Source organism: Solanum stenotomum, chromosome 10 (genome assembly GCF_019186545.1).
Source record: "Solanum stenotomum isolate F172 chromosome 10, ASM1918654v1, whole genome shotgun sequence".
NCBI lineage: Eukaryota > Viridiplantae > Streptophyta > Magnoliopsida > Solanales > Solanaceae > Solanum > Solanum stenotomum.
The window spans coordinates 48,342,856-48,368,381 of NC_064291.1; the positions used below are offsets into that span (position 1 = coordinate 48,342,856).

At 32.2% G+C, this 25,526-nt stretch overlaps 1 protein-coding gene and 1 pseudogene across 2 annotated transcripts; both read left to right on the plus strand.

The window, feature by feature from the left end:
* The first annotated feature begins 1,237 nt into the window (after positions 1-1,237).
* On the plus strand, positions 1,238-12,253 carry LOC125841613 (WAT1-related protein At4g19185-like). 2 transcript variants are annotated; one of them, XM_049520778.1, is made up of 7 exons: positions 1,238-1,647; positions 4,782-4,844; positions 4,948-5,064; positions 6,070-6,355; positions 9,521-9,676; positions 11,506-11,657; positions 11,978-12,231. In XM_049520778.1, the coding sequence occupies exons 1-7, from the start codon at positions 1,457-1,459 to the stop codon at positions 12,147-12,149; spliced, it is 1,137 nt and encodes a 378-aa protein (XP_049376735.1). In that variant the 5' UTR covers positions 1,238-1,456; the 3' UTR covers positions 12,150-12,231. The 2 variants fall into 2 exon arrangements, with proteins under 2 accessions (XP_049376735.1, XP_049376736.1); XM_049520779.1 differs by lacking the exon at positions 1,238-1,647 and having other exon boundaries at positions 4,776-4,844; positions 6,075-6,355; positions 11,978-12,253.
* An 8,849-nt stretch (positions 12,254-21,102) lies between these two features.
* LOC125843102 (WAT1-related protein At4g19185-like) lies at positions 21,103-23,764 on the plus strand (annotated as a pseudogene).
* The last annotated feature ends 1,762 nt before the right edge of the window (positions 23,765-25,526 follow it).

Sequence of the window (25,526 nt, forward strand, 5' to 3'; positions counted from 1 at the left end):
TCTGTCCCATTTTACATGTCACATTTTTACTTTACATTTGTATTAAGAAATGGTGTAACTTTATCCTTCTACTCTTATTTAATATTTTCTTAAGTCAACTTTATTAATAAATGACAAGATTAATTAACTATTATATCAAGGATATAATAGGCAAAATATAGTAATTTATGCATAAATTTTATAAAATGACAAGTATTGTGATTCAATTATTTATATAAATGAATGACATATAAAATGAAACGGAGGGAGTATTATCAGACATACACAAAATAAGCACCTTTAACGAAATCTACTACACAAACGAATAAGAGGACCACATATGAATTGTATAATAATCCCACCTACCAATGGAAAGAATCGTAAAATTAAAGACAAGAAATTTCGAATAGCGACACATTCTGTCAAAATTAATTACTCTATCGAAAGGTACAATATAAGTGGAATCAAAAGAATATATTAAAAACAAAGTGGTATAAATGGATTGAATTGGTGGATATTTTAATTAAATTGGTTATATAAGAACCATTACATGTCACCCGGTATTAACTGTTTAAGTCTATTATAATAAAAGACATAACATATGAATATGCTCTTTAGTTTGGCCTTTAACTTATAATTATGCCCTTTTAATTTTGAATGTGCATAAGTTAATATTTAAATTTATATAAAATTGAATAAATAGACATACACATTCTATGTGACAATTTGTGTCTTATGTGGTGTCCTACGTATGATTTATGTATTTACTTGTTCAGTTTTATACAAGTTTAAGTGCATAGGCGGAACTAGGTAGGAGTTCAGACGAATTCAATAACTTTTTCGTAGACCCTGTATTTGTATTAAAAATTAAATGATATATATGTATATTAACTTGTTAACCCCTAACAAAATTGATTGATGGTTCAGTGGTAAAGAAGAGACCATGAAAATGATTTTCATGCTAAAGTTGTAGCTCTGAACCCCCTCTCTTTTTTTAAAAGGAAATTTAGAACCCGCAAACATTTAGTCTTGATTTCGCCTCTGTTGTTATGCACACTTAAAATTGAAGGACATAAATATGAAACAAAATCAAATTAAAAAAAGATACTATTAGTATATTATACTATGAAATATAAATAAATAATGATTATAACTAGTAGAATTTTCTTACCAGAATAAGAAAAGAAAAGAACAAACCACATCAACTAAATTTGCACCTTTACCAAGTTCAGAAAGATGCAATTTTTCAATGCAAGAAGAGCAGTAGAACAATGTGAGGTTTCTGATCCCTCCAACTACTCACACTTTTTTCATCCACAATTAGTAGCAATTATAATCAAATCAGCAGAAAAATTTTCAAATATAAGTGGTCCTGCTTCAAACTAAAGACCCAGAAAACCACCTACCCCTCATTAAACTTGGTGTACAGTGTACTATATATATAGGGGTGGGTGAGGAGTGGAAGAAATTAACAAAAATGGCAGAAGGAAATGGAGGTGAGGTATGGAAAGCCCATGGTGCAATGGTTTTGGTGCAGCTTTTCAATGGTGTTTACCATGTGATTACCACAGTGGCTCTCAAAGTGGGCATGAATGAAATTGTCTTCTGTTTGTATAGAGACCTTCTTGCTATATCTATTCTTGCCTCAATTGCCTATTTCCGTGAAAAGTTAGTTCTTTTATCTCTTTATATATATATCCCCTTTTTTCGTTGTTTGTCTTAAATCTGCAATCCAACTAATGTAGTCTTCTTTTATTGCTAATCTACATGGTTAAGTTGTATTTGAAATTTTCAAAAACACCCAAAATCTTGTTTTTTACTTCTTTGACTTTCAATATATTTTTTCTTTTTACAAATTTACCCTAAAAAATTAATCTTTATAAATAGAATAACCATATTTAAGTTATATTTTGTGTTCTTTAGTACAAGTATACATTCAACAACAAAAACAACTAACTCAGTGAAATCCCACAAAGTAGGGTCTGAGAAGGGTAGAGTGTGTGCAAGTCTTGCTATTTCCTCTCTGAGTTAGAGAGGCTGTTTACGAAAGAGGAAAAAGTACATTCAAACAACCAAATTCTAATATGCTATTAAATAGTTTAAAAATTAGATCAAATAAAATCATCCCTTGATTCTGTGATTACTAGTTTGTTTTCTTTTCTCTACGTATATATTTGTATCTCTACAAATGAATAAGATTGTATAATTTTGGTACAAAACTTATAGTGTATATAGATGAGTTTCATCTGTACATCTCACTGTTTTATAGACAACTACGTAACTAATTCTAACTATGTAGGGGTGAAAAATTGAAATTTTGAAGTTAAAATTTTTTTTTAAAAACAAACTTAAAATTTTTTTTGGGGATGGGGGGCTGGTAGGGCGTGGGTGGGGAGGTCGAGGGTAGGGGTGAAAAATTGAAATTTTAAAGTTAAAAATATTTTTTAAAAACAAACTTAAATTTTTTTTTTGGGGGGNTTTTGGGAGGGGTGGTGGTAGGGGGTGAGGGTGGGGTAAAAATATTGAATTTAAAAACAAACTTTAATTTTTTTTATTTTTTTTGGGGTGCTTGGGAGGGCTGGTTTGAGTGTAGGGACCAAATAAATTGATTTTTTCAACAATTTTTTTTTAAAATTGGAAGTTGAAAGAGAGTTTTGGAAAATGTTTTCCTTAAGTTTTGAAGGGAAGTCATTTTCCTTAAATTTTAGGAAAATGAGTTTGATTTGGAAAACATTTAACCCAACCAAACATGAGAAAATTGGAAAACATTTTCCGGAAAATGTTTTCCTTCATACCAAACACACCCTAATTCTAACTACTTTGAAACTGTCAGTAACAACCCTGCTGACATGGATAACTAACTTCTAGATCTTAACTAACTTTCACACTCAATTGCATATTCTGATAATATAGTGAAGTAAGATTCAATGGCATGATGGTGTCTAAATGTTGACAGTTCACATAAGAAGGTTCAGTTCTAAAGAGAATGACATGATGGATGAAGATGTAATACATAAAATTGAAATACGGGGGGTAGAAATTGAGGAGTGTTACACAATGCAGAATAGGTGCTTTAAGAATATTACTAACCCATCTTGCATATGGTGGTCAATTTGGAAGGAAAGAAACAATAGGTGCTTTAAGAATATTACAAACCCAATAAGTTAAAGAAAACTGCATTAATACTCTATATTTTTGGTGTAAAGAAGAGGGTATATATGAAGTAGATCAGTTAGTAGATTTCCTAGGCTCTTTGTAATCATGACTACTTGGCCTTTGAATTATTTTTTTTTGTTTGGTTGCCAGCATACCCTCATTGCTGATGAATACAACTTTACCATTCTCAAAAAAAAAAATAAAAAAATTGAGGAGTGTTACAACTGTGTTATGCGATAGGAAAGGGGCAAAGGGCTATACCAAGTGAAAGACAAGTTCCTTAGAATAGTTGTGAGATCAACAGTGTTTTATGAGAGTAATTGTTGGATTTCTAAAGATTAGCATATCAATGACGAATGTAGTAGAAATATAGATGTTGAGATAGATACGTGATCGTATAAGTTGGAAAAGATTAAAAATAATCACAGTAGACAAAGTTTACAAGTAACAGATTTTGAGAGAAGGGTTTCTTGATCATAGACCTCGGAACATACTAGTTGATGCAACACTCGAAGTATAGTAGTTGAATGTTTTAAAAGTGCATAATATAGACCTATCACATGGATGTAAATTGCCTTAAAAAACTTACAATTTCTTGGAGCCAATGTGGATTTAACTAAGAATAGAACACAATGAAAGTACATAATCTGTTAGAAAAATTAGGAAATATAATTGAAGAAGAAGATGGTTTTGAGGCGTGAAGAATCACTTTCCTTAAAGAGATATTGCCCGTATATATATTGGGGAAAATACAAGCATTTCCCTCCAAGATACAACAACGACCTTGTATATACCTGCAGATTTTTCTTAGGCTACTTCAAGAGAGTCCTTATATTTATAGAAGTTAAGAAATGACTTTTCATATTAGCCATGTTCGTCTGATCAATTTAAGACCTCTACATATTACAAAATATCCAATAGAATCCATTTACGCTATACCAACTAGTTGAGATTGAGGTTATTTATTGTTGTTACATGTTTATTAAGATGTATGTTTGATAAGAATGCTTTTAATTTAATTAAATATTGTATGTCACTGTCCGTACAAGAATAGGCAGGAGATTCAGAAAACCTTTAGCTTTAGAGAATCGTTAATTCTTTTAAAAATCAATTTATTTTCCAGTATTAAAATGGAATGGGCTCGATTAGAGCGCGGTGGACAGAGGTTCATATAGCAGATCCTAATTATTTTATGAGTAGTTGCTTGAATAAAATATTTATTTTATTGACTATTTGGTAGTCCAGAAACCAGAATAACTGAAGCAAAGACTATAAATGATTTTTTTGGCTACTCTTTTGATTTTGAGATTTGACTCAAACCACATTACCAGTTTTAGGAAAAAAAAAAGATTTGAGTGTAAAACCTTGATATAGTTATTCTAACATGTCTAGCTTTCTAATGATGATGTGTGATCTGGGTTCATGATGATGTGTAAGATTTGAGTTTGTTAAAGAAAAGCATTATCATTGACCTGGTTCCTGTTAAAAAAAGCACTAGCATTGGTAAGTGGTATATTATGCAAGCTGAGGTTCTTATAATATGTTGCATATTGTTTTCAATAAGTTCTTTCGAAAAGTTAGTTACAATATTTGGAATTATATGAGTATCACTCACAAATGTATGTTTTATGTTTCTTTATGTATAGGAGGTTGAGGGTTCCTCTGAATAAACAGCTTCTACTGTCATTCTTCATTTTAGGATTGACTGGGTAAGTTTTGATGTCCTAGGCATGTTAGTTTGAATTTGCTTTGTTCTACTTGATAAAAGCTTATTCCTGAAAATGTCTGTTTTCGCCCTTGGTACTGAGACAGTATTTACGGTAACCAACTCTTGTTCCTTGTTGGTCTTGGCAACACAAATCCGACTTATGCTGCTGCTTTGCAACCTGCAATACCAGTCTTCACGTTCATACTTGCTGTACTTTTGGGGTCAGTATACAGACAACCCCCTTCATCTCTTGATTTTGTATTTATTTCCATCACTCCCATCTCTTGCATGTCCTGGGTGTTGAGTGAGCCTTGTGCTGCTTAAATTTGTGAGCTTTATAAAATCATAGTCTTCTATCAAGTGTCAAATGTTGTTTTCTTAATTACAAAGTTGTTTTGTGCTTTAAATTGGAGCAGTCACAAGTATTAGCATGATGGACAGATCATGGACGAGAATATGTAAGAGATATTATAAATACTACATTTAGTATAAAATATCGTATAGCATTTGTTGTAGAATATATATAAGAGATATTTTAGAAACTACATTAAGTGTAGAATATTGGTTTCTGTGGTGCTGTTTTGGAAACATTTGAGGTGAACAGGTGTCTTTGTTTGCCAAAAACAACTTAGGTGCTCCTTTATTTATTGTAACGGCCCAATCCCCTAGTGATATTGTCCGCTTTGGTCCTAGACCCTCACGGCTTTAAAACGTGTCACTAGGGTGTAAGGACTGCTTGCTTATATACTCAACATATTTTCTGTGTTTTGCCCATGAGGGACTCTTATCCTAAGCTAGGGTGTCACATTTATTTTAATAGTGCACCATTTAAAAAGTAATTTTATGATCAATGATAGAGTACAGGGTGTTGTTCAACTGTGGTAACACATATTTTAGTGGAAATGAGACGTACATCTATGATTTGAAGAAACTTTTATGCCTTAATTTAGTTGACATGAAAGCAGGTGATCCATGAGAATCTCTTGATATCAAGAACAATTAATGGAAATACAAGGCACAGGCTTTTAGAAAAACTGTTGTCTGTGAAGTAGTCCATGTTCCCTGCTTCTTAAGTCATCAGAACTCAGAAGTCTTCCATCATCACAGGAAGGAACATGGGCCAGTCCATTGTGCATTTCTAGTATTGTCACATAACTTATCCGGCTCAGTTATTGACCTTCTCAACATCATTCATATTGTGTAATTCATGTGTGTTATTTATGCAGTACAGAAACTGCGAAATTCTTTACTGTGGAAGGTCAGGCAAAAGTTGGAGGTACCATTGTTTGTGTTTCTGGGGCAATTTTAATGGCTTTATTCCGCGGTCCAGCGATGTTTGGAGGTGGCACATCAAACTTCACAGCACAAATTGAGATAAGTTCTAAGGGTCAACCAGAACCTGCTGGATGGCTAATGTCTAGTTTTCTGGAGTTTGGACTTGATAAGTGGCACCTCGGCGTCTTATGCTTAATAGGGAACTGTATATGCATGGCAGCATACTTGGCTCTTCAGGTAACTAGATAATCATTTCAATCGTTAATTCAGATCGACTTGATTGGAATAAATAGCAGACAGTTCTCAATGATTATACTGAAAGGCTATGCACATATATAAATTATATATGTATCTAGTCATCCTTTAAATAGTTCGACCAATCTTCCTTGTATATAGGTCCTTTCACAATGGACCTCCTCTAATAATATGCTCACGAAGGTGATTTTGGCATGTTTTGGGTGAGTGGCCTGTGATGCACTAGCATTTGCAGGGGTCCTTTGAAATTGTGAAATTGGCATTGAGTGAATTTATACAACTGATTAAAACCTGATAAAAAGTTTAATGAACTATTGCTATGTAAAATACAGATGTAACTTACCTTGTAAAAATTATTAGATGTAACTTAATTAAGTCCAATACTCCTTCCATCATTTTCTTTCTTGTCTTCTTGTCTGGGGATTTATTTTTCACTCACTGGTTCTTAGGAAAGGCTGGTAATGGTTTGTTGATTCATCTTGATTGTTGACTGGTTTTCACTTGTAGAATCTCAACTATAGTCTAGTGGGTTTCTTTCTTTCTTTTTCTATTTTCTTCTTTTGTTGGGGGTGAAGATGTAGAAGATGTTGCTTAAATTTGAATTGCCTTTTAGTATCACTGTTTGCTTACATGAACAGCTCGTATGTCCTAAAATGAAATGAAACCTCTATATCTAGATGGCCTTCCAATAGGAAGTACATAGTAAAATAGCACAATTAGGCAGGATTTATAGTCTAGACCAATAGAGGGAAATCTCGTTGTTCATACTCTTATATAATGTACAGACATATTTAATTGTTCCAAGGGGCTCGCTGTCTTAGATTTAGTTCAGAGTAGAAGTTGCAACCACTGCACAGAAATGATTTGTTAGCTTGTGGAGTGAGTTAGGAGTAAACAGAACATAAGGATGTTTATTTGGGGCCTTTTACATAGTTAAGTCAGAATTTTCTTTCCAAAGTCTTCAGATAGTCTAGTTCTTGAATGGAAATAGGTAGATAGGTGTACTAGTTCGACTGCAAGTGTCTTCAGTTCACTCACAAACTTGTGGAGTGAACTCTTCTTCCAACAAGGTTTGGATATAGTAGTTTGATCAGTGTTTAATTTTTGAAGACTAGTTATATTTTCTTCAAAAATATATGTAACACTCTCCAAATTGTATGTTACTTAGTTTACCTGTGTTAGACTTAGAAGAGCTTAAATGGGGAACATGGCTGGTGGAGATTCATTTAGCTGACCCCAAGGTTCAGCAGTATGAAAACTAAAGAATCGTACTGGATTTATTATTGAACTTCACTCTTACCACCAAGTTTGTGTTAATAGATGAAGTAAGTGCGGTGGGAGACTGTCACATCTTCTAAAAACTTGGGAGGACTTGGAATTAAAGAACTAAAAGTATTTAATAAAGCGTTATTGGGCAAAAATATGGAGGTTTGGGGTGGAATTACAAGATTGGAAGGGGGTGATAGTGGACAAATATGGGATTACGGAGGGGTTTGGAAAACTAGAGATATTGTTTTGCCTTTCGGTTGTGGTTTGTGGAGGAATATCATGAAGGGATGGGATTATTTTGTGGAAAATATCTCACTCAAGGTCTGAGATAGGAGGAGAGTTTACTTATGGAAACATAAATGGAGTGGAAACGTATTATTGAAAGACAAATTCCAAAGTTTGTACAGAATTTCTTGCCAAAGAGACTTGACAGTCTGACATATTAGGGAGGACACTAGGTGGAGAGAATTTTTTGGGATTTGAGATTTAGAAGAGGTTTTCAAGATTGGGAAGTGAGTGAGTTTCAAAGATTGATAGACTTACTCCATAGGCAAACTAATCCAGTGGATATTCCCTATGTTTGGTGGTAGGGCTTAGTTAACAATGGAGTGTTCTCTGTGAAGTCTTTTTATGAGAAACTTGTAGTCAGGGAGGAGAATGATTTCCCACGTGATGCAGTATGGGTTCCAAGTGTGCCGAGGTAGTGTGCATTTTCTCTTGGCTAGCTACTAGAGGGATGATTTTGACAGCAGAAACTCTTAGAGAGTGGAGAGTTGTCTGAATCAGTTGGTGTTACATGTGCAAGGAGGAGGGTGAGGATGTGGACCATCTGCTTCTTCATTGTGGAATTACCATGAAACTATGGTGGCAAATGTTTAAGTGGTTTTTCACCTGTAATGCCAAGAACTGTGAAAGAGTTGGTGTTCAGGTGGAAGAATGGGAGAAGGAGGAGAAGATGAAGGACTTGGAACATGGTTCCTCTTTTGTTGATGTGGGTAGTTTGGAGAGAGAGAAATAGAAGAGATTTTGAAGGAGTAGAATCGAGTCTCCTTTATTTTCTTTTGGTGGAAACAGAAAGTACCTTCTTGTATAGATGATTGGGCGGAGTTTGTAGAGAATTATATTTTGTAGAATCTTTATCTTATGGTATGCCCCATGTATAAGTCCAAATGTTTATGAATGAAAATACCTTTTGACCCAAATAAAAAAGAGCAAATGTGTGGAAAATATAATTCCCTTTACCTTACATGTTACCATTTCAAAAAAGAAAAAAAAAGCCCTTAACACTTTCCTTATTAAAAGTTATTACGTTCAGTTTCATGATATTCTCTCCTATTTGGTTTCTGCTCTTGTGAACTTTGATCTATCAATTGCTATTCATCTGAAAGAGATCAATATGCTCATCTTGCCACTATACTGGACACCTTTCACTTAATCTTAAGCATGTTAAGTTTTGATTTCGTCAAGTAATCCAGATTATATAAATTAGTGATCATTTGATAATTGGTTAAGAAAGATGACTTAACTGAACAATAGCTATATACTGTTGGGTTTTCACAGGAGATAACATATACCAATTCTAGTCAACAGAATCGATGTATTAAAAGACTGATTTTTTTTGTGAAATAATCTATACCCAATAGGCCAAAAAGTATACTGAATATTTTGTGAAATAATCCATAGAAACAATCTGGCTTTGGCTGGTTGCATGACCTCCAGTCAGGATTGGTACAAACAGTTTATTCAGAAATATCTGTGACACTTCAGATCTTGGGCTAGCTTGAGCATTGTCTGGAAAATCCTTGAGTATGTCAGTGTATGTGTGTATATTATTATGAAATGTCTGCAGAGTTGAGTGAGTTAAGAATTTTTTTGCAGGCTCCAGTTTTAGAAAAATACCCAGCAAGCATATCATTGACAGCATATTCTTACTCTTTTGGCGTTCTATTAATGATAGGGACGTCATTCTTTGCGACTGATGGATCAACAAACTGGTATTTGACACCATCTGAAGTTGTTGCTGTGTTCTATGCTGTAAGATTCTCTTAAGCCTGATCTTCATTTTTCGCTGATGAATGAAATGAGATTTTATTTATCTTTGATCAAGTCTCAAAATGATTTACCTCACATAAAAAAGAAAGGCATAATACATAAATATGCCCTTTAACTTGGCTTCAACTCACATTTACGCCTTCCAACTTTGAGTGTGCACAAGTAGACACTTAATCTTGTATAAAGTTGAGTAAATAAACACACACGTCCTACGTGGCTTCCTACATGGCAATTTGCATCCTACGTGATGTCCTACGTGTATTATGCCACATAGGATCCATGTGTCTACCTGATCAACTTTATTACAAGTTTAAGTGCTTACTTGTGCACATCCAAAGATGGAGGGCATAAATGTGAAATGAGGTCAAATTAAAGGGCACATTTATGTATTATGCCAAAAAGAAATCTGAGACGATATACAAAAATTCAAAAAATGTGATACCATGTATAATTTGCTTTTTTTTTTTTGGTAAGTAAATATTTTATTCATCACCAAAGTATTGATTTTACAAGACCACAGCCAATTAACACATTGGCTATCTAAGAGCAAAAAAACAACAAAAACACCTCTGTTACTGAAGAAAAGCAAACTTGACTCACCTCCTAGGGAGGGTCTCTAGTTCCTTTTAGATAACAGGTAACTCAACTACTAAGAAAAGCAAATACACTAGCGATAGTGCTAGAAATGACACTGATGCAGTAGTTGTTGTATGGGAGTTGAAGCTCGAATATTACAAGTGAAGGCAATCTCCCTGGCAATGCTTTTCATTGATCGACACTTATCTTCAAGTACTCTTTGGTTTCTCTCCTACTAGACAGGATGTACATATTCTGCATATACCAGTTTGAAAACAGGAGCTTTGTGAGATCTCCCTTTGGCCTGCATAATTGCTCAGTGCATATGATCAGTCCAGTCTCTTGGCCTACAAGGTGCTCTATGGAGCCATCTTAAAGTCTATCCCATAGACTCTTGGCGAAGGGACAGCACATAGAGATGATCTCGTCTTTAGGTTGCTTGACAAAACACACACCATGTTTCAATTGATCAATCTATCCTTTGTGAGCAGCCTACCTTGGAAATTAAGCCACATAGTGAAGATAGACTTAGCTCTTGCTTCATTCCTGAACATGAAACATTTTCAAGACACTTATATTGTCCCCTAGCAGGTGCAGATACACTTGTCTGATAAGACTCTTCCTGTTCAAATTGTGGAGTTGACTGTGATTCACAACACTTGTTTCAATGGTTTTCTTAACATATCATCAATTTTTCTGACCCTTTATGTAAAGCATATGAATCCACTTCATCCACATAACATCTTGTTTGTGTGTCGAATCCCAGAAGCTCTCGAGTAGGACAGCCTTATTCCAGAGCTTGAGATTGATCAGGTTAATTACTGTTGTTAAAATCATAATTAAGTATACGGTGCTCTCTCCCAACAACTTAACTTTTTTCACGAGGTGGTCAAATAATTTAACATGGTATGATAGCCAAGAAATATCCCTATAACTTGGTCCTTTTTTACAAGTGGAGTGATCAAATTTTCTCTTGAACTATGCAAAATGATCCAGATTTGCCCTTGAACTTTGAAGAACAGGGTCAATACTGTTCATACTTCCTTCCACTAAGTTGCTATTTTAATTTGCGATCATCAATGCATCGTGTTTTAAATTAGCTTCTGAATGTTTCGTAGTGGATTCTCATTCATCTGTCTATAACATCTCATCCCATATGGTAAGTATGTAGATGGACACACTTTTTAGTTGGGATGAAATGAAATAGTTTCGTCATAATGGTTAATGTCTTTCAGGGAATTGTTGCATCAGCACTGAACTACGGACTTATGACATGGTGCAATAAGGTTCTTGGCCCTTCTTTAGTTGCTTTATACAATCCACTTCAACCTGCTGCATCAGCAATTTTGTCTAGTATTTTTCTTGGGAGCGCTATTTATCTGGGAAGGTTAGTGCTCTGATTTATTCTGAATGTATATCATGCTCCGAAAAAAACAAAACATTTATATCCGTCTATGTTCTCATATCTTTGGTTTATACTTGTTTTGTCACAATGAGATCCAAAAATACATGAGGGTAATGTGAAACTCTCCTGCTGGAAATTTGCCATGTTTTCTTTCTGATTTACTTTCTTTTGGAGATTGGTTCATGCGAAACTATGAAATGTTCCACTTGCTGAGTGCATATGATTTTTTCCTTTCCGGTCCATCTTCTAGTTGTTCGTTGTTAGCCTTTGTTCTAAGATATCTCCGTGCATTGTGATTGCAGCATTTTGGGAGGAGTTCTCATTATAGCTGGGCTTTATTTAGTAACTTGGGCATCTTACAGAGAGATGCTGGCAGCCAAGGGAACTGTTCCTCATGCGCCTCAGATAACGGATCCCCTAATCCCATATCAGACAGGACACATTACCTCTGTTCCTTCTTCCTCAGTGCCATAGATCAGTGATTAGATATTGCTGCAGATATCATTTGCATGTTCCTGTCTTGTTTCACTGCCAACAATTTTATTTCATTTACTATTTTTTACTCAAAAGCACCAGATTCTACCAAAATGGTCATTCCACCGTCACTCGATTATAGAGGGCTGGAACACTCTCTGAAATCTATCTTGATGTGATGATAAGATGGATAGTATTCAAGGCTAGTCTATTAATATGATATTTGTGACATTTCTTGCTCAAATAGTAAGATTTAAGAACACAATTTTCTGATTATGCAATTTAAATAACTTATCTTGATGATGTTGTTGAGTTTATATTTCAAGTCTTTAATAATTATTGTATATGAACCAAATAACAATTGAATATCTTGTTGCTCATGTTCATACTTAAAATTGTCTGGAAGAATCATTTATCAAATGACTCTAATTAATTGCTAGACAATTGTTTGTGAGAATAAAATTTTCAATTTCGATATGAGGGCATGCTCTAATTAATTGCTCTAAAAATTTCATTTATGGCAATGATTATTGTATCTTAACTTTAAATACAAGGATTATATTAGCGAGTGCTTATCCTTTTTCAATTCAAAAAAGATCAAGAAATATAAGTATTTTTCTATTTTATTAGACTTCTTTTTATTGTTATCTAAATGATAATTTAGTGATGAATTAGTATGATTTTATATATATTACCTATATTATGAGTTTAAATGTATATGAAATTTTATTTTATTTTAATTGATATTATGAGTTTAAATGTATATGAAATTTTATTTTATTTTAATTGATAAAATGACAATAAGAAGAAAAAAATTACATCTTACTTTTTTATCCGTTAAAGAATTTTTCTATATATATATTTTTTAAAAGTAAATAAGAAAAATGTTCTTTAAAAACTATATTGTTCTCAAGAAAAAAAATATACTTTAAAAATAATAATATATTTATGAGAAAAGGATACATATAACCCCATAAAATAACAATATGTTTGTCAAGAAAAAATATTTTTGACCCAATACAATAGTAAGATACATTTTTGAATCAAATCATTAAAAAGGACAATTTTATTCGATGGATTTCTTATTATTTTTTCAAACAAGTCACCTTTAACAATGGAATTTTTGTATGTGGAACAACTTTTAACATCAAAATATGATTAGCTTCGATATCACTTATCACAAAATAGGGTGGGTACTTGGAGTGAGGAGAGGATTAGTCGTCGAACTTCTTATTAAAGATATTTTCATATTCAAAAAAATTTGATCTTCCATTGGACCACATTATTTAGCCATATTTTTTATATTGAGAAATCCGATCATCGACATCACACAATTAAACTTATTCCTCTACCACATAGTAGTGACCCAAGGGTCCTATAGCAATGGTACCATAGAGTGTATGTATAGCGATAGAAAAGTCAACAACTTTAATAGAATTTACTACACGAAAAAATAGAAAGGGGCCACATAGGAAAAAATAATCCCACCTACCAGGTTTAAAATAATTTCATATTATCTCACTAATTAATAATTTTATATTAGATTTTTATTCAAATACATCTATACATAATTTTTGCGATCAGATACGTTGAAAATAGGGAGAGGAGAGCGAGAACGGGAGGGAGGCGAGCGAGATTTACCTATGTATCTCAGAAACTGTTGGGTTCTGAAGGGGTGATTATGGCGTCATGCGGAAGCTTGCAATTTGCAAATCATATGGTTGATAAATCAGACAACAAAAAACTTATACTAAAATCAAAATATTATTATATCAAAACTAATATAAAGAAAAACATTGAAACTTTAGAGAGAATAAATCTCCCCATAAACAAAACTCTTAAACGACTACATTATGGATTCTATTGTTGTTGTGTTAGAAGAAACAAACCTATATTTATAGAGTCCTAAAACCTTTTCTTACTAGAAAAAGAGTCCAAAAAGGAGAGAATAAACCAAATATAAAATAATATTATATTTTCCTTTCAAGAAAAGTAAAAACATTTATGGTAATGTTTTGTTTTTTCTTTAAGGAAAAATAAATCTTAAATTATGGTAAGAAAATCAGGGCAAAACCCTAACAGAAACATGTATCTGGGATATCATATACGCGAACGAGATAGGAAAGTGGCGAGCAAAATAGGAGGAAGGTGAGCGAGAGCTATTTATATATCACAAATACATGTGAATTCACTTACATACAATGTATCTAGAACAAGTTACACCTAATTTTGACTTATGTATTCAAGATACATGTATCTAAAGTCTAAAATATGATAAGATTTGTAATATTACAGCACGTATCTAAGTAATTAGTTTCTAAATTAGTGAGATTTCGATAAGGTACTCGCGAAAATCAATAGAAAAGGTACACACCACCTGATATAAAAGATGCTAGGTCTGTTTATTTTAAGGGCAAATGTGAAGAAAAATAAGAAGACAACATTGATGAACCAATAGATTTTAGTTAAATTCAACTCATTAATTATTTGACAAAAATAAAAAAAATGTTTACTTTTGATAAGTTTAGAAGATGAAAATTGCTCAAAGCATATTTAGGAGACTAATTTTGAACTTGCCCCTGAATGTAAGAGATCATATTTTTGTTATTTTCTTATACGGTCAAACTTTATTATAAAGTAAATACTTGATATACCTCTTAATTTTGTCATTTAAAGTTGCTATTACCTCTCGTTATAAAAGTGACATATATATATTCATACAGTTACAAAAGTAAAAAAATTAATTTTAAACTCATTTTTTTTAATTTTTAATTTTTTAGAAAATCTTGTATTTAATTTTTCACACATAAATTATTTTTTGACTTCTTTAATTATTATTGTTTTAGTTTTTTATTCTTATTTTAATTATTATTTCATCATTTAGTTTAAAATTTAAGAGAAATAAAAAGAAAGAAATGTGAATGGAAAAAGATTAAAAAGTTTTTAAAAAATTAAAATTAATTTTTTTTGGATATATATTGTAATTTAGTTTTTATATCTGTAAAAATATATTTGGGGCATCTATAATAAATTTTACAAGAAAATAAGTGAAAAAATAAATTTTATCATCAAAATAATAAATCAAATAGCATAAAAAAAATGTACGAGAAAAATCAAATATACCCCTTATATGGATTATCTTTCTTTTTAATTAAAAAAAATAAAAAGTAAATTTAAAAATATTTTTTTCACTTCCATTAGAGGAAAATGGTATATGTGTGAGTCATTTGTGTACCAATAGGAGTATATGATCACATTCATAACGAGAGATATATCAGCTCTAAATAACAAAGTTGTATATCACGCCCTTTTCCTTTATTATAATAGCATTTAATAATTTTTCCGTACAAAAAGAAAGAAAGTATCTGTTAACTAATTTAATCAAGAAAAATTATTATAGTATGAACGAAAAAAAAAATGCAAACACCAGTAATCTTTCCTTGTTAACTATGATTAATGACTAATAGACATCATGTAAATACAATTTTTTTTTCCTTTAAAATATTTATATTTAAAATTTATCGTGTGCATCACATTAATAATAATTATAATAAATATTTTAATATAAAATATTATTATACTCAAATACTCAAAATCATGGCCGTTAGTTGTTGGTGTAATATATATATAGGGTGTGTGTTGAGTGCATGAAATCATGATTTTTTATTGTTCAAAAAATCTTTTATACTAAAATGATTAGAATGTGTTAAGATGACATGTGAATTCCAGTATCGATTTTTCTTTTAATTATCTTTTGTATATACATACGCTCGTTAACAAATGATTCTTTATCTATATAAATTCAACCGATCTAACATACACCTCAAGTTAATCTTTTTACTAGTGATACATTTTGTATCAAAAATGACATTCATAACGTTCAAATTATGAATCCACATCTAGAATAAAAATCAAGTCATGAAGAAAAAATAAGGAAGAGAAAGGAAAAAGAGGGATAGAGAAGAGAGGAGCGAAGACTCCCTCCGGCAAATATATCTTTGTCTGTATACTTCTTCCGTCCCATTTTTTATGAGTTAGTTTGACTTGACACAACGTTTGAGAAAGGAAGTCTTTTGAAACTTTTATGGTCTAAAATAAGTGATAGATATTTGTTTGACTATAAATTATTTCATTAAAGATAAAATGAGTATTTTAAAGTTAAAAATTGTTACTTAATATAAAAATGTGTCGGTCTTTTTTAGATTGACTAAGAAATAAAGTGAGTCATATAAATTGAGACATAGAAAGTAAAAAGGAAGATAAATTTAAAACCAGACACTTTGGAAGATGCCAGAGATCATTTCTTGATATTTAAGGGGTTATTTTTTTTATTTATACATATTTTTAGAAAAACCTCATGCCATCTCTGGAGACAGAGATCTTACCAACCTCCGAGTCTGACAATCTAGTTTTCTAGGTAAGTTTGAGTCTATTTTCAAATTGATGTGATTTCCATTGTAACATTCATATAGTTTATCAACTATTGCACCTATAAAAACAGCAACTTTAATGGAATTTAGTACACAAAACAAACAAGGGAGCCATATTGGAAAAAATAATAAGTTTGAATAGGGGTCCACATTCTGTCAAAAATTAAGTACTCCTCGGTCTCTAATTACTCATCAATTTTTGAATTGATACATTTATTAAGAAAACAATTATTGACATAATGAATTTATCATTTTACCCATATTAATTATAAAGTGAATGGATTAAAAGTTTAAGATTTTCAAGAAATTCTATTTTTTTCAAAGTAATTAATAGAGAGTATAATATGTAAAATTATTTTGTCCTTTCTTGATTTGTCATTAATTATTGTTGACAAAGATAAAAAAAATGTTTATTTTTTACAAGTTTAGAAGATGAAAATCGCTCAAAGCATATTTAGGAGACTAATTTTGAATTTGCCCATAAATGTAAGAGATCATTTTTGTTAATTTTAAATACATTCAAACTCTATATTATAATGATGTTTTATAATTTTTCTCTACAAAAAAGAAGGAAAGTATTTGTTATCAATTTAATCAAGAAAAATCCTTAAAGTACGAATGTAAAAATAAAGATAGACGCCACTGGTCTTTTCCTTGTTAACTATGATTATTGACATCATGTAAATACAATCTTTTCCTTTTAGATATTTGTATATTGAAATTTACCGTATGCATGAATTTTGATGATTTTAAGAAAACAGTAACACTTTTGAACTTGACACAAATTATTAATTTCATCCTTAAATTATTAATAGTCGTAAAAATACATTTTTACTTGATTAACTAAACTTAGATACAACTCTGATATTTGTATATTGAAATACAATCTTTTCCTTTTAGATATTTGTATATTGAAATTTACCGTATGCATGAATTTTGATGATTTTAAGAAAACAGTAACACTCTTGAACTTGACACAAATTATTAATTTCGTCCTTAAATTATTGATAGTCGTAAAAATACATTTTTACTTGATTAACTAAACTTAGATACAACTCTGATGCACTTTCGATATGCCACATGACATAGTAAGTGGTCTCAAACTCTTGTAGGAGCATGAAATTCTTAATAAAAATCAAGAAAAGTGTTGAAAACACCCCTAAACTTGACGAGAATTTAAGGGTGTATTTCACTAATGTTACAAGATCGAGAATCTATGACGGTCATGCTGTTAGTTGTTGGTGTGCTATATATATAGAGGGGGGGGGGGGGGGGGGGGGGGGGGGGGGGAAGNAGTATGAACGTAAAAAAAATGCAAACACCAGTAATCTTTCCTCGTTAACTATGATTAATGACTAATAGACATCTTGTAAATACAATTTTTTTTCCTTTTAAATATTTAAAATTTATCGTGTGCATCACATTAATAATAATTATAATAAATATTTTAATATAAAATATTATTATACTCAAATACTCAAAATCATGGCCGTTAGTTGTTGGTGTAATATATATATAGGGTGTGTGTTGAGTGCATGAAATCATGATTTTTTATTGTTCAAAAAATCTTTTATACTAAAATGATTAGAATGTGTTAAGATGACATGTGAATTCCAGTATCGATTTTTCTTTTAATTATCTTTTGTATATACATACGCTCGTTAACAAATGATTCTTTATCTATATAAATTCAACCGATCTAACATACACCTCAAGTTAATCTTTTTACTAGTAAGAACGTCAAGTAGAAAGGAACAAGGTCTTACGGCATGATCACCATATCTTTTTTTTCGTCTATCGAAGGCAGTCAACGTGTCATCCATTCTTCCCCCATTAGACTTGTCAATCCTTTGCTCTTTTTCCTTCTCTCTTCCAGTTCTCCCCCTCTACTTTATTTGACAGGGGCGGAGAATACCACTTTATCAATAACAAGAAAAAAATAGCAATTTTGTTTCAAATGGTTTGAGCTTGGAAGCAACCTGCTATCTATCGATAGGCGAGAACAGACTGCTATTGACTGCTTCACCTATCTATTCTATTATGGCCGGCTCGGGGACATCAGAGGAAGACCACCATCTCTATCCGGGTACGATCATAGCTTCATTCATTCGTTGAACCTTGGGGATCACCATTAGCATTGAGGTCAATCACCACACTACCTCTATCATACATACGACATTACACGAAGCGAGAGTGCATGGTCAACACACACCTAAAGCGCCTACGTTCCGCTTGCAGCCAATACAACCACAACCTAACTTGCACGAGATTCAACAACCGAAGCTACTGGTAGTCCCGAGGGGGTGGCATCCTCCTATAATAGTTAGCAGTACTAAACAAGCGAGTCATCGGTCCGAGGGTTCAATAACATTCACCTTAGTGGGGCCCCAACACCATTTTTCCTTAGTAAATACTAGATGGATTCCCTATTGCTATGCTAGCTTCCTTGGGAATACCACCTTGCACTGGTTTAGGCGGTATTCGGGCCCTTTTAGAGGCAACAGTCGACTTCCCCTTATTTATTGTGGTCCCAAGAGGCGTAATAACCTAAAAGTTGTCCAGTCCTAAACAAGACAAGAAACCCCTTAGGCTTCTTCAGAAAAGGAACATCAAATGTTTACTTGGAAAACACGTTATACACGTATGATCCAAGTAAACGTCCAAACATCCTTTCTAGCATACCCGTCCGAAGAGTCAAAGGCCATCTATAAGTGGCCGACTTTAAATCAATCATACGAGTATGCTATCTCACTATGGTACGTTTTATATCAAAAATGACATTCATAACGTTTACATTATGAATCCACATCTAAAATAAAAATCGAGTCATGAAGAAAAATTAAGGAAGAGAAAGGAAAAAGAGGGATAGAGAAGAGATAGAAGCGAAAGACTCCCTCCAGCAAAAATATCTTTGTCAGTATATTTTTTTGGTTCCATTTTTTATGAGTTAGTTTGATTTGACACAACATTTAAGAAAGAAAGATTTTTGAAACTTTTGTGGTCTAAAATAAGTGAGAGATATTTGTGTGACAATAAATTATTTCATTAAAGGTAAAATGAGTATTTAAAAGTTAAAAATTGTTACTTAATATAAAAATCTGTCATTTTTTTTTAGATTGACTAAGAAATAAGTGAGTCATATAAATTGAGACAGAAAAAGTAAAAAGGAAGATAAATTTAAAACCAGACACTTTGGAAGATGCCAGACATCATTTCTTGATATTGAAGGGGTTATTTTTTATTTATACATACTTTTAGAAAAACCTCATGCCTTCTTTGAAGACAGAGATCTTACTGCTACCTTCGAGTCTGACAATCTAGTTTTCTAGGTAAGTTTGAGTCTATTTTCAAATTGATGTGATTTCCATTGTAACATTCATATAGTTTATCAACTATTGCACCTATAAAAACAGCAACTTTAATGGAATTTAGTACACAAGACAAACAAGGGAGCCATATAGGAAAAAATAATAAGTTTGAATAGGGGTCCAAATTCTGTCAAAAATTAAGTACTCCTGTCCCTAATTATTCGTTCACTTTTGAATTGACACATTTATTAAGAAAATAATTATTGACATAATAAGTTTACCATTTTACCCTATTAATTATAAAGTGGATGGATTAAAAACTTAAGATTTTCAAGAAATTCTACCTTTTTCAAAGTAATTAATTGAGAGTATAATAGGTAAAATTATTTTGTCCTTTCTTGATTTGTCAAATTGGATAAGTAATTAGGGACAACTAAAAAAGGAAAAGTGGACAAGTAATTAAGGAGAGGGAGGGAGTATTGTTTTTGTCATTAATTATTGTTGACAAAGATAAAAAAAATGTTTATTTTTAATAAGTTTAGAAGATGAAAATCGCTCAAAGCAAGGAGACTAATTTTGAATTTGCCCCTAAATGTAAGAGATCATTTTTTGTTAATTTTAAATACATTCAAACTCTATTTTATAATGATATTTAATAATTTTTCTCTACAAAAAAGAAGGAAAGTATTTGTTAATCAATTTAATCAAGAAAAATCCTTAAACTACGAATGTAAAAATAAAGATAGACGCCACTGGTCTTTTCCTTGTTAACTATGATTATTGACATCATGTAAATACAATCTTTTCCTTTTAGATATTTGTATATTGAAATTTACCGTATGCATGAATTTTGATGATTTTAAGAAAACAGTAACACTCTTGAACTTGACACAAATTATTAATTTCGTCCTTAAATTATTGATAGTCGTAAAAATCCATTTTTACTTGACTAACTAAACTTAGATACAACTCTGATGCACTTTCGATATGCCACATGACATAGTAAGTGGTCTCAAACTCTTGTAGGAGCATGAAATTCTTAATAAAAATCAAGAAAAGTGTTGAAAACACCCCTAAACTTGACGAGAATTTAAGGGTGTATTTCACTAATGTTACAAGATCGAGAATCTATGACGGTCATGCTGTTAGTTGTTGGTGTGCTATATATATAGAGGGGGGGGGGGGGGGGGGGGGGGGGGGGGGNGAGTGGATGAAAGAAAAATGGCAGTAGGAAATGGTGATGTATGGAAAGCCCATGGTGCAATGGTTTTGGTACAACTTGTCATTGGTGTTTACCATGTGATTACTAAAGTGGCTCTGGATGTGGGCATCAATGAAATTGTCTTCTGTTTGTATAGAGATCTTATTGCTATATCTATTCTTGCCCCAATTGCCTATTTCCATGAAAAGTTAGTTCTTTTATCTCTTTACATATATTCATTCCCCTTTTTGTTGTTTGCCTTAAATCTGCAATCCAACTAGTGTACTCTTCTTTTATTTTCTTGTGTTCAGTTCCTAAGTAAAACTTCTTATTTTAAAAATATTTTTATATAATGTAAGACAAATACTATGATGTGGATGCGGAAGTGGAGGTGGAGGTGGGAACTAGCGGGTGGGTGAAGATGAGGTGTATTAGAGTATCGGGAAAACATAATCAAAGTGGGATGACACTTGTGTAATTCGTTTTCCATACCGAAGTCATTTTCCTTATTTTCATGGAACTTGTTTTTTCTAGAAAAAATGTTTTCCAAAATTTTTGATCAAACCGAACATAGAGAAATTGGAAAATATTTTCGTTACGGAACACACCTTGAGTCTCTATATCTGTTTAGAAAAAAAATAACAGAGATTTAGTTAGATTCAGCCACTCTGTGAATAGACAGTTGAATTCAGTACATGTAAATCATGAATTTTTTGTAATCTGTGGGCATGTACTGAATGATGGAAAATAACTGCTTCCATATTTATATAGTGATTATGAAAAGTGAATGAGATGATAGATGAAGATGTAATGCATAAAATTGAAATACTGGGTGGAAATCAAGGTGTGTGCAAGCTGATTCTGACACCACGGTTATTAAAGTTACAATATTTAGAAAAGTTAGTTACAATATTTGGAATTTTATGAGCATCACTCACAAATGTATATATGTTTTATGTTTCTCTATGTATAGGAGATCGATGCCTCCTCTGAATAAACGGCTAGTACTGTTATTCTTCATTTTAGGATTAACTGGGTAAGTTTCGATGTCCAAAGCACGTATATTTGGATTTGTTTTGTTAATTTCCTTAGTTTTGTTATACTTAATAAAAGCCTATTCATGAAAATGCCTTGGTATTCTGACAGTATTTTCGGTAACCAACTATTGTTTCTTGTTGGTCTTGGCTACACAAATCCGACTTATGCTGCTGCTTTCCAACCTTCAATACCAGTCTTCACGTTCATACTTGCTGTACTCATGGGGTCAGTAAACATTCAACTCCCTTCATCTCTTGATTTTGGTTTACATGGTGCTGTTTTCGAAACATTTGAGGTGAAAGAGTGTTTCTGTTTGTGCCAAAAACAACTTAGGTTCTCCTTTATTTATTGTAACGGCCAAACCCCCCTAGTGATATTGTCTGTTCTGGTCCTAGAGCCCCATGGCTTTAAAACGTGCAACTAGAGTATAAGGCCTGCTTACTTATACACCCAACATCTCTTTTGTGTCAAGGTATAATTACCTGAAGTAGTGAAGTGGATTACAGAGAACATGGGCCAGTCCATTGTGCATTTCTAGTAGACCTTCTCAACATCATTCATATTGTGTTATTTATGCAGTACAGAAACTACGAAACTTCTTACTGTGGAAGGTCAGACAAAAGTTGGAGGTACCATCGTTTGTGTTTCTGGGGCTTTTCTAATGGTTGTATTCCGTGGTCCAATGGTGTTTGGAGACGGCACATCAGATTTCACAGCACAAATTGAGATAAGTGCTAAGGATCAATCAAAGCCTGCTGGATGGCTACTGTCTAGTTTTCTGGTACTTGATAATTGGCACCTCGGCGTCTTATGCTTAATAATGAACTGTATGTGTGTGGCAGCATACTTAGCTCTTCAGGTAATCATTAATTTGGATAGACTTGATTGGAATAAATAGCAGACCGTTCTCAACGATTATACTGAAAGGCAATGCACGAAAACAAACTAAACATACTGATATGAAATGTATCTGATGAGTAAAGAAATTTTTGCAGGCTCCAGTTTTGAGAGAATACCCGGCAAGCATATCATTGACAGCATATTCTTACTCTTTTGGCGTTGTATTAATGATAGGGACATCATTCTTTATGACCAATGGATCAACAAGTTGGTATTTGACACCATCTGAAGTTGTGGCTGTGTGCTATGCTGTAAGTCCCAATCTTCATTTTCGTTGATGCATGAAATGAGTAGAAAATATAATGGTTAGTGTCTTTCAGGGAATTGTTACATCAGGGCTGAACTACAGACTTATGACATGGTGCAATAAGGTTATTGGCCCTGCTTTAGTTTCTCTATACAGTCCGCTTCAAGCTGTTGCAACAGCAATTCTGTCTAGTATTTTTCTTGGAAGCGATATTTATCTGGGAAGGTTAGTGCTTCTGACTTGCTTTCTTTTATAGATTGGTTATGATCTTTCATTTTTACATTCCATCTTCTAATTGTTCATTGCAGCATTTTGGGAGGAGTTCTCATTATAGCTGGGCTTTATTTAGTAACTTGGGCATCTTACAGAGAGATGCTGGCAGCCAAGGGAACTGTTCTGACGGATCCCCTAATTCCATATGAGAATATGAGATCATAGGACACATTTCCTCTGTTCCTTCTTCTTCTTCGATGCCAAAGATCAATGACTAGATATTGCTACAGATATCATTTGCATCTTCTTTATTATATATATAAGTTCACTGCTAAACAGAATGACAGATATGTATCAAGTTATTCTACCAAAACATGTTTAAGTATAAAAGTTTTGTAGTCATCATTGATATTCCTTCACAAGAGAATCTGAGTAACAAAACAAGAAAAACATATATAGTTGCAATCTATGATAGGCAGTTAGTTGCACAGTAACATAGACTAAAAATGGTCATTCCACCATCACTCGATTACAGAGGGTTAAAACTCTCTCTGAAAGCTAGCCCTGTTGATGCGATGATAAAATGGCTAGTCTATCAACTTGACATTTGGGATATTGTTTCTTCAAATAATAAGATAACACAATTTTCAGTGCGATTTACTTTATTCGTTTTTGATAATATAGGTGAATTTACATCTCAAGTATTTAATAATTATTGTATGTCAAATGGATAGCAACTGAACATCTTATTGCTCATGTTCATATGAAAAATGGTCTAGAAGATTTATTTATCAAACATCTCCGATTAATTGCTTGACCATTGCTTGAGAACGAAATTTTTCATCTTATATTAATTATATTATTTACTCGCAAATTGTTTATTTATTTTTAAATGTGAACTGTAACAATAAAGTTTTATGACATAAAATCATCATTTAACATTTATATTAGTTATTATAGTACCAAATTATTAAGATAAGAAATTTCAAAAATAACGATATCTATGAAACTGATGAACAACCTGCTCAAAGGTTTTATTTATTCTATAGTTCATGGACTTCTTTTCACATTTAGTTAAGTGTTCCTGTTGTTCAAAAAAATCTTTTGCTCAAATGATTAAAATTTGTTCGAATAACGTAGGAATTGCAGTATTGATTTTTTTAATTATTTTTTTGTATTATAGACCCTTTAATGAATTATTATTTTATAACTGAATAATATAAATTGAACTGATCTAACGTACACCTCAAGTTAATTTTCTTGCTAGCAGTAGATTTATAATAAAGTTGATATTTATAATATTTAAATTCTAAATTCGTCTCTAAAATAATAATTGGATCATAAAGGAAAATGAAGGAAAGAGAGAGACAAGAAGAAGAAAAGCCAGAGGTAACTTAGTTCATTGAAAAAAAAAAAGATACAATCAAAATGTAATATAGGAAAAAAAAAAATTAAGACCAAACACTTTGAAAGATATTAGACGTCATTTCTTGATATTTAGCTAGCGTTTGGCCATATATTTCCAAATATTTTTGACAAATATTATTTGGGTGAAATTTCACCATGTATTTGGCCATAGTATTTGGGAAACATATTTGACTTTTTAAGAAAAATGTGATTTATACCCATAAGTTTTAAAAACTATCAAAACTAACCATAAGTTTGTATTAGAAGCCAATGGATCTTCGTTGCAACAAATAACTAGTGTCCATGACATTGGAACAATGTGATAGTTTAGAGTGAGTGCAACAAGCATCGTTCCATACATCGTGAAGTAGACAAAGAACATGACTTTGTTACCCTGGGCCAATTGTTCATCATTTTCATCAACAACCATATCATCACTTTCATATTCACTGAATATTTCATAACTACTTTGATGTTCACGTTAAAAAAATATGTAATACAACGCAAATAACTACTATAGAGGGTGTTTTTGTAAAATATAAAAGTTTGGTGTAAAATTTAAATTTTTAAAAGATCCCAAATAATGAAATTTGGTCCAAATACTAGAAAAAATTAGTATTTGAAAATTTGGGA

Excerpts from the sequence above, each read along its gene's own strand:
- LOC125841613 (XM_049520778.1), top strand. The coding sequence starts at position 1,457 with ATGGCAGAAGGAAATGGAGGTGAGGTATGGAAAGCCCATGGTGCAATG. Across the intron at positions 1,648-4,781 it reads ATTGCCTATTTCCGTGAAAA|GAGGTTGAGGGTTCCTCTGA; the intron begins GTTAGTTCTTTT and ends CTTTATGTATAG. Across the intron at positions 9,677-11,505 it reads TTGTTGCTGTGTTCTATGCT|GGAATTGTTGCATCAGCACT; the intron begins GTAAGATTCTCT and ends AATGTCTTTCAG.